At 41.4% G+C, this 16,547-nt stretch overlaps 1 protein-coding gene across 2 annotated transcripts in view; it reads left to right on the top strand.

Annotated features, from left to right (window-relative positions):
* The first annotated feature begins 4,767 nt into the window (after window positions 1-4,767).
* The window catches only part of HABP4 (hyaluronan binding protein 4), a 563,622-nt gene continuing 551,842 nt past the window's right edge, over window positions 4,768-16,547 (top strand). Inside the window, exon 1 of one of the 2 annotated variants that reach the window (XM_044059342.1) lies at window positions 4,768-5,290. In XM_044059342.1, coding sequence (XP_043915277.1) covers window positions 4,984-5,290 — 307 coding nt within the window. In that variant the 5' untranslated portion in view covers window positions 4,768-4,983. The remainder of the gene's footprint in view (window positions 5,291-16,547) is intronic. The other variant, XM_044059340.1, reaches the window with a different exon arrangement.

Consider the following 16,547-nt stretch of genomic DNA (forward strand, 5'->3'; position numbering starts at 1 on the left):
ACATTATATGACACGAATACTGCTACACTCAATCAGTGACTGTTCCTTAGTAGTCAACAAACAGCAGGGCTATATCACTTTTATTCACCTCATTCAAGAGTAATGCTTACCTGTTGTCCTTAGTTCTGTCACATATTTTTGCTCTGTCCCTCATAAATGTTTTGATTTAGTGATAATTCATTCAGGACGGCAGACAGAAATGACATACATTACAGTTTTATACTTCTTATTGTTCAGAAAATGCATGTTGATGCAAAACATGTTATTCTGTTATCATTTTAACCGAATTAAAGTAATATTTAAAAATGTTCCTGATTTTGAACCTTTATTCCTCTATTATTTTTCACTTTGCCCAGAGTTCTTGAGTAAAGAATTTGAGAGTTATAGCATCTGGTATCCTGACAGTAATTATAAAACTCCCTGAAACAGAAAACCAACTCTGTAGACTAGGAACATCTTCTTTTTTAAAATCGAAGTAAAAAATTATATCAGTCATTCTGTGATGCCAATCTTTAGCACTTACTTTGCTCACCAATTGCTGGCTTAATCCTAACTAGGTCATATCACAACCCTTTAGGATAAAGCATATAATCTGAGAACGAATAACCTTTTTTACTTCTCATTTTCTCCCAATCAGCTGCAGATTTTGTGGGACCCCCACCCAGTTGAGGATAATCAGGGTATCTCTTGCAGCCATTCATATTGTGGATGTCTGACGCTAGCCATTATGTTAGTTTTAGTGTAGAATATGTTCAACAGCAGGATTTGACAAAGTCAAATACAGTATGTCAATGGTAAAACATTTAATGAAATGCTGAAGCCTGCTACATGACAAAACACTGTCACTACAGAAACATCTTTGAATTTCAAAGTAGTGCATATCCTTAGGATTCTTCATCCTGAGTCGCTATTAACCACCTGAGTCATTAAGTGCATGATATTGCTGTTTGCTTTTGTTTGTTTAGCAAACATATAACAAAATATAAAAATAAGACTGCTGTGATGACCATTGGTGCCTAAAACCGACTCTGAAGTTCAAATTTATTTATGTGCTAATTTTGTAAGCATGAGTAAACAAGATTAAAAAGTTAAACACTAACAAGAATTGAGGTAATAAATACAAGTAATAAATAGGGTACAATAGAGAAACCAGATAAAAATTAATATGGAATAAACAGCACAATACAAATAAAATAAAATGCTACTCCTCCCTTTTCCATCTCCTCAGTGAAGAGATAATTAATCAAACCAGAGCTCCATCCCTGTACACTGGGGATATAGCAATAAATGTCTTATAAGTAACCTATTACAGTCTTAATGATATTTAGCTGTGTAAAATGAAGAGCTGATATAATGAAGCATGGCTACCCCTCACGTGATTCTCAGCTGCTAGTGTGGATGTGGTGTAGGGTCTTGTTGAAGTGTATCTCTGTTTTCTGAGTTATTTTTAACACCTCAGAATCACTCTCACTGTTTCTTATAGAATTTTAATATATTTTCTTCAAAATGGCAGTCAATGGGGCTTGATATATCAATGTGATCTTATTTTTCTTCAAGCCTTTCTCTTTCCCATAATCCATTTCAAGTCTGCTTCATATGAGTCATGCTAAACATAAGGAAGTAGTGGTGTATTCCCATGCTATTGACAGTTTACTATCATAAGTATGAAATGCAGTAATATTGACTTGGAAAACTGAAAACAGAGTATACCGACGTGCAAAATATCGAATCTGCATATTAATATGCGAATTCGATCTTACTCGACATTAGTAGAATGCAGTCCTACCCTACACCAGACATAACGTGCGGATTTTGCAGGGGCGCAAGCCCCCTGCACCCACACCCCCTGCAAAATATATATTCCAACTCCCAGATCACACTACATTAGAGAAAAGGGTACATTTCCTGATCCCCACTGTACCGCGATCTCTAGTTCAATGACCGACCACATCCTTGCGAATGCACTGAGCATTCGCTTAAACAGAACTCACATGAGAAGGATTAGCAACACGGGTTGGTCAAATGTCATTCAACAACCAGTGGTCGCTGAAACTTCCCTCTGCAATTTAAATGTAAACCGCCATTGACATATAATGGGATGACTGTAAGTCACTGCCATCTTATATACTAACAGGACTGTTTCTTTTATTTCTTGAATGGTCCTTATTTGTGTGTGTCTCAGAGCTTATTTTACAGTATACTAAGGAATTATACAGCTGCAACCAGAACAATTGCTTAATTACTGTCCTTTGTTTAAAGTATCTTTTTGTAGCCCAAGTTGAATTGACAGCCCCTCCCCCTACACTTTGATAAATGAGCTGATACTTTACAAGAATTATAAGAAAAACATTTTTCATACTTTCTTTTAAATGTCACAGGCATCTTTAATAGTACATTCAAGTCATCTTAAAATGTAAAGTAGAATAAATAACAAACATTTAAAGTTTAAAGCTTAGTCTTTCAGTACTGTGATGCTGCTTATGTAAATTGGTCAAAAGAGGTGACAACTGTCTTTGAACCACTGACTGATCTAATTGCTCTGTTTTGCTATGAAAGGCCTAGCTACATTGGAAGCAGCTATGAATCAGTGTAAGTTCTCTTTCTCACTCTGCAATAAAAACAACTGAAAACAGTTTTACACCTCTCTGTCTTGTTTACACCAGCTGACCTCCTGACAACAAATTTCTCTGTGTCTGTGTTGTGTCATGCAAGTGTAGATAAATTCCTCTGCAACCAAAGCTTGAGTACTGACTTCATCCCAGCTGAGTGGAAGACGGCCACTGTCATCCCTTTGCACAAAGATGGAGTGTCCACTGATCCAGGAAATGATAGACCCATCAGCCTAACTAGCCTGATCTGCAAGGCCTTGGAGCGGATTATCATGGACCTCATTAACAAGGACATTGGCAACCTCTGTACACTTGATCCCACACAGATTGGTTTCATCGAGGGGAGGTCATGCCTGATAAATTTGGTCAGCTTCTTTGAGACAGTCATCAAAGCCATGGATGAGGGGAAGACAGTGTACACCACCTACCTTGACCTGGTTAAAACTTTTGATACTATTCCCCACTTAGGTATAATAAGTAAACTCTCTCAACCAGGCATCAATCCATATATTACCAGATGGGTAGCAAACTGGCTCACTGACAGAACCCACCTAGTCAAAATAGGGGAAGCCACCTCAAGCAGTCGACCCGTGATGAGTGGTGTACCCCAGGGATCAGTCTTGGGGCCTTTGTTGTTTGGGATATACTTTTCTGAGCTGCAGGCCAAAACTAGTGGGCTATGGCTGTCCAAGTTTGCAGATGACTGCAAGCTGGGCACCGTCATCGGTTCCCCTAGTGATGTAGACATCCTCCAAGAGGGTCTCACCCAAACATATGACTGGTACCAGAAACATGGCCTCAAACTGAATGCCAAAAATGCATCATCCCCTTTGGGGAGAGTGATGTCCCCACAAATTTTCACATTAATAACAAGGTCCTAAGCATACAATCAGTCGTGAGGGACTTGGCCACCCAGGTTGATAGCAGACTGACTTTTGACCACCATATTGCCTCTGTTGTACAGAAAAATTTCTACATGGCGCACCTCATTAGTAAGGGTATCTCATCCAGGGACAAGGTGGTCATAACATCCCTGAATTCTTCCCTTATAAGATCCATTATCGAGTACAATGCCCCTTTTGGCATGTACCTCACAAATCACATGCAGCAGCTGGACAGACCACAGAGGTTCCTCACCAGGAGAATCCAGGGCCTCAAACATCTACCCTACACAGGTAGGCTGAAGGCCCTGTCCCTCTATTCAGTCTCCTACAGACTCCTGAGAGGTGACCTCTCTCTGGCATACAAAGCAATCTCAGACCAAGCTTGATGGGACTACTGCATAGCCACAAGTCAAGCTCCACTCGAGTAACCCGCCCATGTGACCTCAACCTGGCCTGTGACATCAATAGGACTTGTTGGTGAGATAGATGTGTGTCCCAGAGACTCCTGCTCCACGTCAGAGTACCTCATTAACGCTTTTTAAGGGCAACCTGGATAACTAGATGAGGAACAGAAAATACACCCCTGGGATTCCACCTGTGTCCTTGCTAGACATGGAGCATTGGGTGCTGAGTTGTCGGAACATGGGCTAAATTCTTGGCTAGGCTTGTAAGGGCCTCAGGAACAATAGCCTAGTAACTTTCTATGATCCTATGAGCTTATGTGAGAAGGTAAGCTTAAAAAAAAGTGGGTGGATTTTCTCTTCCTTGGATACCAACGTAAGGAAATTAAAGTTTGATGAAGTTCAAGCAGGTTTGTCGTGTCGGCAATAAATGCCAACAAAGACAGCATCCCCTTGAAACACTACTGCCTATATTGCTCTTTGTATGAGAATGCTCCTGCTTTAAACTCCACCTCCATTACATGACAGTAAAACAGAAGCCTCTGTCCCTCCCCCTCCTTCCAACTGCTATATCTGAACATACAGCAATTAAGTGCTACACACACGTAATACTAATAATATACTTTCGAGACAATCAACTATGACATTGTTTCTGTTCAATACGTTCAGCACATTTACTAACTTCTCATTAAACAGAAACTTCTACTCCCAGCATAATGTATCGCACGTGGTATGACAGCCCCTGATGTAACCCAATAAATAGTATACCGGAAGTCTTCGAAGCTAAAAACCATTTTACTGGGTAAGGAGAGCATTAACTCATGAATATTAACGACAGCGGCGTCTCTTCGCAAACCGGTCAGGGCGGAGTAAATTGCAACCTTCCGGGGTCACCTTTACGTTTCTTCGACAGTTTGGGCGGAGAAATTTTTCGGAGCAAAGTATTATGAGTACGTCATGTGGTGTCCGCAACAGCAGTGGCGCGAGCATGTAGATGGACGTTCAGCCTACAGGTTTTTAGTCTGTAGTCCACATTAACAAAAGTGGTGTCACGCAGAAAAGTAAGCTAAGGCAGTTCGAACTGCAAGGATGATGATGATGATGAGAAACTCGATGTCTGCCACCATGCAGGATGGCTTTGGCTGCGCTGTAACCAACCGATTCATGCAATTACTGGATGATGAATCAGATCCGTTCGATATTTTGCGAGAAGCCGAGGAAGAGAAGCGAAAGAAGAAAAAGAAAGAAGAAGCCGCTGCAGGGAAAAAAGGTGGAGCAGCGGCAGCGAGCAAGACTGGCAAGAAAGAATCCCAGCGGGATCGGAGGTTGCCTGTGAGTGACAGTAACTGGGCCGGACCAGCCGCTGTGGAGAACAGCGTACCACCCCAACAGCTCGGTAAGGAAGTTTGAACATGGAGTTTGATACTGAGGTACAGCGATGCAGTGTAGTAGGCTTCTACTCGAAAAGGCCTTACTAAGTTTTGGGTTATTGGTATTTAGTTCGTCGTTTGGGGCCTAGACTTGAGTAGTTCAGAAGTCATGGTGGTGATAGGGTAGGGGACCCAAGTTGCGTCTGTACTGCGAGTTTACGTATATATTTTATCCATGTCATTTGGTTATTTAAGGTGGCAAGCGTAATGATGGCATCATTAGTTTTATTGCATTATGTGCGCTTGTTGCTGTAGTAGCCGACGTGCGATCAACTCTGGTTTAATTCAAGGGACGTAACCTGTGGGGGATGGGAGTGTGAGTTCGACAGTTCGTTGAGCACATGGTGAGGTCGTAAGCAAAGCTTTTTTAAAGGGTATGTTTAGACCGTTGGCATGTTCTCTAGGTTGTAAGGTTAGACTACGTTTGTAGCTTTGAAAAGAGCACAGGCTTTTCCGTTGTTACAGAGAGCAGCAGAATGTCCGCAAACCACGTTTTCCATTTTAACCCATGTAATTTTGAATTGCCGAGTAATGTACTCGTTCTGCATTTTATGCTGAATAATGGGGTAAAAATTTCCTTTATAAGGTTCTTTATTTTTTATAAGTCCTCTGACAAAGTCTTCGCAGTCATGTGCATGCCGGGGGTTGTGGTAGGATTTTAGAATATATATTTTTAGTTTTTATGTTGCCAATGTAACTAAGTTGCGCATTTCTTCACTGGCAGTAACACAATAATTCATTCAGTCCTGGTTAACAAGTGGAAATATGTAGGCATGTTGTGTCTATACTTAACCGGGTTATATAACGTAGCAGACAGACACCTGGAAAAGACAGTTTCGGGAGTAGCATGTATCCTTAGTTTGTTTTTTGGGGGGAGTGTGTACAGAAATAGTTTATATGCAGATGGATCTTTGAGACACATCCTGTCAAATAACTGCAGTAAGCAGTATTTCACTGGATGGATGCTATTCTTGAGTGTGGATGTTGTGCAGCAGTCAGTAGTAGTCTCAATGTCTTGTTTTACTGCATCTGACATTAACCCTTGCGGGTGTTTCTTTGCCTTGTTTATGCAGTGGCTGGAATATTAGCTGCTTACATTGGATTACCTTTTTTTTAATCCACGTGACCTGGGCTGTTGAAAGACGCAATCTACCCGTAATAACTAGTTTGTTTTTCAAGGTTGTGTGTGTGTGTGTGTGCGCGCGCGCATATATTTGTCTGCATGCTGATACAAGGTTCGTGTCTGGGGTGAATGGGTGTGTTGCATGAGTTAAAGAAAGAAACGAAAACTTTGAAGGTGACTAGTTGACGTTTGTAGAAATGGTGGGGTTGAGTAGTTTCATGTACAGACTGAAGTTAAAACGCTTGTGGCTAGAGTGCTTTGCGCTCATTTTAGGTTGTGTAAAACCAGGAAAGTTCTGTTTTGAAGTCACTGCAGTAGCCTAAGTTGGTTTGATCAGCTGTCCAAGCTCAAGGGGTACCTCTTACATGCTTTGACTGTCTGGGGCTTGGTTTTTGATGCATTTTGACAGCACATGATTACGATGGCGTGTCTTAAGTGCAATCCATTAAAGTTCTCAACTTGTCATTTTGTGTTATTGACTTGAACAGGCAATGTTTGCATTGCTGGTAAACGTTTTGTGTCTGGACCATTGAACATATGTCTCATTGATTCTTTTCTGTCTATGAGAAGTATGTTGGAAGTTTTGGGTCTGGCTTGCTTTCTTTCAGTGTCATGTCACTAATAGGTGTAGTGACTCTGCTGTGGTTAGATTGGGTTCCTCAAGCCACTCATTGTCTGTTCCTCTGGTGTAGCACCCATGGCAGTTTCTGTGGGAGTAGAATATGAAGGTTTGCAGTTTAGTGGATTAACGACTGGAATGGTTTGTCTTTTTTTTATCCCCCCCCCCCCCCCCACACACACACACACACACACACACCACCACTGGCAGCTTTTGAGAACATGAAGTAGTTAACCTTCCTTATGAAGTTAACTGCTCAATTCTGATTTTCATAAATTAGTCTTTTATCGTTGATGTTGATAGTTCAGGTAGCAGTAGTACTGTTTGCAAAGTTCAAGCTTAATTTATAAGTAGATGTAATTCGGAGGCTCAGTTTAAACAAGTGGAGCCTCCCAGAGTCAACAATGTTCTTTATAGTTATCTCTGCTGTAGTAGCCTAGTTGTGTTATATCCTGCCAAGGATACTGCAGAAGTGATTATTTGAAATTTTTTGGTAAATTAGCTTACTACACAACTGCACTATCTACTCTCTCCTATTACCATGGTAGACATTCACATGTAACATTTATAGTGGTGGAGCAAGTTGTGTTGCTTCATGGCAAGAGGGTCTTGCATGTCCTCCCTCTGTTCCTGTGAGTTTACTCTGGGTGCTCCTTGTTTCCTCCCACATTCAAAAACCATGTAGGTGGATGGGACACTCCAAATTGGCCTTGGGTGAGTGTGTGGCACAGAACAGCCATGGGTGGGAAGGGATGAGAACAGCCATGGCAGGGCTAGCCACCCAATGGTGTGAACCTTTGTTCTAAATTATTACTGTTTAAAGTGACACCCTAACCTCACATATAAATATGGGAGAAATGGTTTATTGAGGGATTGAACCTAAAATGTGTGTTTACATTCTAGCTTGCAAGGAAGCAGTAAGTGTTTCGGTTCTGTTCACTGCATCACTGCTGTTTACATTGAGCCTAGCTCCAGTGATTGCTTGGAGCAGGGTTCGGGCTTTCCTTATTTGGACAATTGTGTTTCCCTCAGTTGTCAGGATTTATGGACGTATGTCATGAAACTCATGCCCAGTCTGGTTTCAACGGAGATTGCAGAAATCTTTCTCATCCCTTCTCACCCAGTAGTGTTTTCTAAACTGTTGGGAAGCACTTTTTTCACTTTGAACCAAGTACAATAATTCAAGAGGAGCATGGGGATTTCTCCAACCAATCTTGAGCTTCTGTAAGGAAGCTTCAGATTTTTTTTGGCACTCCCTTAGCCAGACTTCACATTAGTTTGGTGCTACTTAGACTGTTATGGTAGGATATTTTACTGTTCTGACGTACTTGTATGCTTTCATGGAGAGTCAACCATATGTCATTTTTAAAGGGCAGGGTAGGGAGTTAATTTTTTGAGTAGTGTCGTCATATTTTGATTTAAATCAGCCTTTTAAATCTCCATGTATCTGATGACCAGCATACGAACAAATTTGGTTGTCTCGTGCTTTTTCTGCTGTGCTCACAATATCGTAAAATTTCTAGGCTGGATTAGGGTCCGTTCTTCCAGAGCTTTGGCCTTTTTTGTGCCTTAAAAAAAGGGGGGGGCACAACCTGGTCCTTTGTACATACATTTACATAACGCTAGAAACTAGATTACTATGGGGTACAGTGTGCCAGTGTGTAATTTACATTGGCAAAGATCTTGCTTACACGAGTATTTGGCAATGTTTGGGAATGTAATACTTTGGCTAAGTCTAGGCTCTCAAATTTTGAGTTGTGAAGATTAATCTTGGTTCACCCTAATTAGGGCCCTGGTATGCACTCAGTAATAGGATCACCCTCAAGCCTAGCCAAGTTATTTCCATGATCAGCACCTATTGCCCCTGTCCAAGAGGGTCACAGGTGGAACCCCTGGGGTGAATTTAGTCACCCATCCAATCGTCCAGATTGGAGTAATGAAGTTCTCTTGATATGAAGTAGGAGTCTTTTCCAAAGGTGTGGTAACCTCTAGGAGACAAATCTGTTCTCCTCCGGTAGGTTTTATTAATGTGACCTACCAGGATAAGGTCTGTAGAGTGAATGACCCATGTATCATTTGACTTTGGATATCAAGTATTTCCAATAATGCAGTGTCATAGATTGCCTTTTATATGCAAGGCAGGGAGCGCCTATGAGTAGTTTGTATGACACTGAGTGATTTCAGACTATCCCCATAGGACAGATGGTGAAGACCTTGAATTTTCCATGTGAGGAACCTCTGTGCTCTTTCCAGTTGCTCCAAGTGTTTAGAAAGGTACATACCAAAAAGGGCGTTGTACTGAATTATTGGTGTGAGGGAAGAGTACAAGGAGGCTGATAATCTCCCCCCCCCCCATTCAGGTGGTACCCAAGTGATGCTTGTTGCTAATTCATGTTGGAGCCCATGTAGGAAGTAACCTGGAATGTTATCGGGTCTCCTAGATGCTGTGTTTTTGGACTTGGATGGCATTTACAGCCTGCTGTTTTAGAAATTTGAGGTAGGGGGCATGTGTAGAGGTGTCGTGAGATTTGTGTGGTGGGGGTAGGGGAGTGAGGTTTTCCCAGAGTCAGCATGTTAGCTATGTTCACAGGCTCAGTGTATGGGATATCATTAACTGCCAGTTCCGCACAAATCTGGGCCTTTCCTTTTAGGTTATGGGTGTAACTATAGAATGCTTTGTGGCTCTCCTTTGTTTAAGCTGATGAGAGGGTGTTTCCAGATTAGGAGGACTCATTCCTTAACTGTTTAGACAGCAATTTCTTTCTCTTGTTGTAAAACCTGTTAATGGCAGTTCATCAGGCAGGTTTGCTCTTCTTTGAGGCGCTTGTTTTGGTCCCATCAGGTATGACCAAGTCAGTGCAGTTTAAGTGTTTCTGTACAGGATTGGTGTAGATCTCTGCATAGTTGCCAGTTGCATCTGAGGGAGGAGGTGCAGTAAAGCTGCTTACACTATCCTGTAAAAGGTTAGAATGTGCTTTGGAGACTTGGTTTAGTTGTAGGGGGGTGGGGTGGGTGCAATATTACTTTGACGCTGATTTGTGGTCATCTCACCGGGGAGGACCTAACGGTGGGGATGCTACAGTGGTCCCCCATATTGGTGAGTACCAGATCTAGGATGTTGGCACCCCTTGTTGGGGTGTAAACCAGCTGGTCCAGGGCATTGGAGTTAACAAAGGGACCTTTGGGCAAGTGAGTTTGAATGGGAGTATTTTACCTAGTCAATGGATGGGTAGTTAGTTGTCCAAAACCATGTGTTTGGATGTATCTTGATAGACTCCAGTAGATCCAAGTAAGAATAGGTGTCCTGCTTCATGGAGGGCATTCTGTAGCTGGTGGTTTGAATAGGTGTCCTAACAGGTAATTGCACCTGAAGTGTCTCCAGGGGGGTCATACTGCAACATGAGGTGTATTTATTTTTAAAGGGGGTGGTATTTCAATATTCATTGGTTTTCACACCTTCAGTTTGAGGTCTGAATATGTGGAAGGAGGTGTAAGCTGGTATGGCTGGGGTGCTGTCCACAGCCTTGAACCAGGTCTCTGACTCCACAAATTAGGATAAAGAGGGTAATCTGAGTAAATGGACACATCAATATACCATGGCTAATTCATGTCTTTAATATGATTGTAAGCCCTTGATCAAGTATTCAGAGCAACACAGTCTCTGTGCTCCTCCTGTGATCATTAGAAGCAAACTCTGTAGATGAGGGCTCCAGTTGTGTTCATATTGTGTGTGTAGCCGAGCCTTATCTTTGCTTTCACACATGTCTTGCCAAAAAGGCAGTGGGGGGGGGGGTGTTTGATCATTGGTGTTAAATGATCATTAAGTGCGTGTTCATTAAGTGTGTGTGCATGCCCAAGTCAAAATACAATACTGTGCTTGTTTGATATGAGCTTTTCAGTCCGAAGTGTTATCTGTGGGAATTTTCTCATTGTGATAGTATGGGTGTTAAAGGAACTAAAGCTTCGGTTTGCATTTTTAAAAAAAGCAGTGAAGTAATCTGTTTTCCCCCTTCAAGTTAATTTAGTTCCACAGCCACTCTAATGCAGGTGTCTTGGATTCTGTTCACAACAAATATGTGCTTTTTTTTTTACTTTGTATGCCCTTACTATTACACAGTGTATTGGGGGAGGATGTGTTGCTGTGAATTTGGGGTAATGTCTTTGTAAATGTGAGCTTGGCAAAATGTTGTCCACTAATTATTCAGCATTGTCGTAGGAGTATTGTTTATATTTTAATTTAGTTTGTAGATGGGGAAAGTGAGATGCAGCTTATTTGCTGCATTGATTTAAACTTAATGGTATCCTGTTATGTGCACATTTACTCTAGAATTATACATCTCCTACTTGAGATTTCATGTATTGTCCCGGTTTATTTCAGTAGCTGAGAATCTGAAGTTAAACCAGAAATTCAAAACCGCAAAGTAGACTTGTTTCATACACACAAATGCAGACTTTTTTTAAGACTGGCATTTGAGCCTGCTTCCTCCTCCTCCGTAGTAGTAATCAGTTTCGTAACTGCACAGCCTTCTGTTAGCAAATCTGACCGTATTTAAAGGCCTGGAATTGGTGCTTCCAGTATCTATGCAATTTCAAGACTGACATTCCGGTTCCCTTCTGCTTACACCTTTCATGGGAAAGTGCCTCCAAAGTCTCTCTAGGAGACTTTTGAAAGGATTCTAAAATCATGTTCTGTTTTGTACACTTTTTTTTTTTTTTCTCTCTCTCTCCATTATAAGGTTTGGTATTTTTCTAGGACTAGAGCTGGTTTTGCTAGATCCATATTTCAAGGAATCCTAGCTCACCAGCTCTGCTTCACCCCACCTCCCTTTCCTGTTCAGGCAGCTTATAGAATCTTCCCATCTGTTCGCACGAACACTGGTCAGAAGAAGGTAGTAAAGTTGTGTGTGAACTTGCCATAACGTTTATCACAGGATTACATCCCACTTTTTGTCCTGTATGGTCATAGATGTATACTAAACTAATGACCACAAGGGTCCTTACAAGTTTAACCTAGCATGTATCCAGCAGTTTTTTGGTACACTAGGCTTTTTTTCCCCAAGGGTATTTTAAAGGTTGAATGTACATGACAACATGGTTGGTCAAGCATTTGCAGGGTGCTTTAGTCCAGCGGCATAGGTGATTTCCCCTCCATTGGTTCAGCTTGAATATGGTTGGTGGAAGAGATCTTCACATATATTTAAATTTATATATATTTTTTTCTTTTGTGCACGTGTTTATATAATTTATATACGCAAATTGTGTGTGTGTGTGTGTATATAATATATATATGTATGTATATGATATATATATATATATATAGATATATATATATAGATATAGATATATATATCTATAGATATATTTGTTAGTTTGTGTAATGTGTGCCTGGCATCAGTCAATTCCCAGTAGTAGTGGAAGATGTGCTGTGAGGCAAGGATGTTATAAACATATGGATACAGCATCTAGGGTATTTGCAGTGTATCTTACACAAGATGCTGCTTTTTGCTGGGCAAAGGGTGTTAGTTTTCACAGTGCTGCATCTCCAGCAGGGATGAACAGTTACCTGCTTCCAGAGTGTAGGACTAACCTCGAACCTCAGTCTCTGGAACCATCAAGGCACGCCACCTTCCTAGAGACTTTTATCGATATTGATAAGCCAAGTGCCTTTTGAACCCACGGATGACCCCCTAGACCTTGGGTATTAACAGTATTAAATCTCAGTACATTGGCATTTTTCATAAAGTTTATCTTAAAGTAGCTAAAAATGAGGAAAAAGAGAGAGAAACTATTATGGATGGGGTAAAGCGTATCTAACTCTTCAGGAATTGAATAATAGGTCTGTGTCTTGGAGGCAGCACAGTCTAAGAATTTTGATTCTGGTAATGACAATCAGCCGCAGTACCAGTGTTAGAGAGGGCTGCCAACATTCAACAAAACCATGGTCTTTGGGCCTGCTTCGAAACCTGCAATGGACTAAATTAAAAAAAATTCGGGGCAGGGGGATTTATCAACGGTAATTTAATGTAGGTGTGTTTGTAACAAGCTTATTTACAATTTTAAAGAACCTTTCAAGAAACTTGTTCCATGTAGAATTTGCCAACAGTGTCATGCAATTTTTTTTTTTAAGGGTTTTAATTTCATTACTGAATACAAGTAGGACACTGTGCCATTCTTTCTCAGCTAGCTAAGATTATGAAAAATGTATACACAAAACATATGCTTTCCAAAAGCATATGACAAGGTCTCAAGAAAGCTGATCTGGGCAATACTGTGGTGGTTTGAAGGTCCCAGAAACATTGGTAGAATTAGTACAGGCTATGTACAAGGACCCGCTGACTCAAGTACGAACAGTGTTTGGCCTCACTAAGGGGTTCCCAGTGGGAGTGTGTGTACACCAGGGTTCAGCTGAGCCCACTGCTGTTCATACTGGTAATGGACTACATCAGCAAACAGGTTGGAGGGGCCAGAGCAATAAAGCTGCTGTATGTAGACTGTGGCAGTACAGGCAGACTCTGATCTAGAACTTCAGCAAAGGATAGGAGAATGGAATGCAAATCTGAAGGCACACAGGATGAAACTAAGCACAGATAAGACAGTGGTAATGGCAGCACATTGGGGAAATCAGAATAAGCTGAGAATAGAGATAAATTGGAAGCTAGTGGAACAGGTAAACTGCTTCAAGTATCTGGGAGGGGTGGTTGAGGAGAAGGGTAGTCTGAAGAGGTCAAAGCTAGAATCAGAGGGGCTGCAGCCAACTGGCATAGAGTATCAGGTGTAGTCTGACAGAAGAATGCCAAAGAAGCTGAAAAGTAAGGTGTACAAGACAGTGTTGCAACCAGTACTACTGTATGGTACAGAAACCTGGGCCGTAAAGGCAGAACAGTTGAAGCTAGAGGTGATGGAAATGTGCCTGAGAAAGGAGGTAGGATGCACACTGCGGGACAGGCGAAAAATGAGGACATAAGAGCAGAAGCCAAAGTAGCTCCAATTGCAGAAAAGATCAAAGAGAACAGATTACGATGGTATGGGCACATGTGTAGAAAAGCAGAAGGCAATCTGGTGAGGGAGATTTGGGACAGACAGGAAGAAGGTAAGAGGAAGTGAGGGCATCCAGCAAAGAGGTGGATGGATTATGTGAAAAGATCTGTGACAGTCAGGCATGAGTGTTGAAGGCAGGAGAGTGGCACTGAATCGAGAGAGTTGGCGACAGTTAATACGATACTCTACCCCATGTAAATGGGGGAAAAAGGGGGATGATGATGCACAAAACATCTCGTGCACCCCTTAATTCAGAATCTCCTTATGGCTGATACCCAACACGGCTTTTTTCCACACCACAGAACAAATTCAGCCCTACTAGTGTTTACCAATACCATAAATAATAATCATAACAATCGCATGTCCTCGGCCCTCTTCGATCTTTCCAAGGCATTTGACATGGTGGATCACAAACTTTTGATTCACACCCTGCAGTCTTTCTGTCTAAATTCTAATACCATTCAATGGTTTAAATCCTACCTCAGTGGGAGGCAGCAGGCTGTTCTCTGGCAGAACAAGCTCTCCAACCTATTGCCAAACACCCTTGGAGTGCCACAAGGCTCCATGTTAGGGCTGCTATGGTTTTCTCTCTATTAACAACTGTATACAGTCCTCCCGAATGTCGCCTGTATCCAATATGCTGATTCTGCCCAGATTTGCTCAGCCACTTCTCCTTCAGACTTGGTCTGCCACCCAGTCCACCTTTTAGTACTATAGAAAACTGGCTCTCCAAACGTCTTGTTGCCAAATCCCAAAAACTAAATTGTTCTCTCCAGCACAAAGGTCTGCTGCGTTTACCATCACCATAAATGCAAAAGATGGCACAATAATCGCCCCAGACTCCTCTACAAAATTATTAGGAGTCCTTATCGATTTCCTAAAATTTGACCATGTAAACAAACTATCAAAACATCAATAAAAAACTTGGGTCACTGTATAGAGTAAAAGCCTTCCTAACTGCTCCAGTTAAGATTGCCATAGCTCGCTCTCACCTGCTTTCAACGTTTCTATATGCATCCCCCTTCTCTCTAATCTACACAAGACCTGTACTTTAATACTGTCAACCTGTTAGTCACATTGCCAGGTTGCCACTGGCCTGCCTTTTGGAACACACCACTGCATCAAACAGCTTGGGTGGCTAGAATTTCCTGGTCTAATCCAATATAACCTTATGCTAATAAAATCCTCTGTAATCCAGATAATACACCAGCTCTTAAAATATATCATCACCCCCTACGACAATCCAAGACTGCTTTGATCTTCAGACTGCTAATTCAGACAATTAACCATGTAGCTGGTGACTCCCGCAAACACTGCAGGCAGACCCTGGAACCTACTTCCAGCTGACATTACTTTGCTCTCCTCACTATGCAAATTCAAAGCTAAACTCAAACAACTAGCACTAAACTGGCTTTACCACTGTAACAAGCCTGGCTAACTCTCACCATGAATGTGTATAATCAACTAATCAAAATAGTTTAATTTTTCCCCTGACTTTCAAGGGGCAACTCAAACTTGTGATATTATCTATTCATGTTTTTGTAAATATCTGTAATATGCTTTATTACTGTATCTGTCTACCTTGGAGATTTTCTCCCTGGGCCTCTGAAAATGGACATTAATCCAGTTGGAATATCCTGGTCAACAAATGTAAAATAACAATTAAGGTTGTTTACTAGAAGTCTTGGGTAAAATCCGCGATGGTACAGCGATGAGTTTTTACTTCACAGCAAGAGGTTCTCATGTTCGATTCGCTGCTGGAGTGCCTTCTGTGTGGGGTCTGCATGTCCTCCCCATGGTAGTGGCCTCCGAAAGATGTGTGAATGGGCGTGCCTTAGCTGAAGTTTGGGTGTCGGACTGGCAACTTGGCACCATAAAAAAAACATCTACTGCTAATCATTATCGTACCGGAGTTCTGCTGTGGCGACCCCTAACTGGGAAAAGCCGAAAAGACGAAGTCTTGGGTAAAGCTGCTAGTAGTATTACTGATCGTCTGTACGAAAAGTATTTTTACCCCCCCCACCCATTGGGTTCTATTTTTGAAATAATTTGTGAAGTCCATTTAGAGACCTTTTTAATGTGGAAAAGAGATGCAAAATTTCCTTTGATCTGTCAAAGGAAGAAAGGCTTTGCTTGAAATAATTAACAAGGACTTGAGAGTTATGAAACTAGATAAGAGAGTGGGGGTTATGAATTCTGTTTATTAGGGTGTTGCATGAAATTAATGTTGCTTATGCTAGGCTGGATTTTGGTGGGACATTAAGCATGTTGATTGGGAATACTTAATGTGACCAAACCTAGAATTGCGGCTATTTGTTTTGCATTCCCAAAATACATAAAAATTTGTATGCTTCCCCTTTTAGACCTATTGTCAGCATAATTTTCTAAAACTAAGCCACTGGCTAAATTTATATATTATAAATGCAAAGTTTTAGATGAGAAG

This window comes from Protopterus annectens, chromosome 17.part0 (assembly GCF_019279795.1).
Source record: "Protopterus annectens isolate FY-2018-M chromosome 17.part0, PAN1.0, whole genome shotgun sequence".
Classification (NCBI taxonomy): domain Eukaryota; kingdom Metazoa; phylum Chordata; order Ceratodontiformes; family Protopteridae; genus Protopterus; species Protopterus annectens.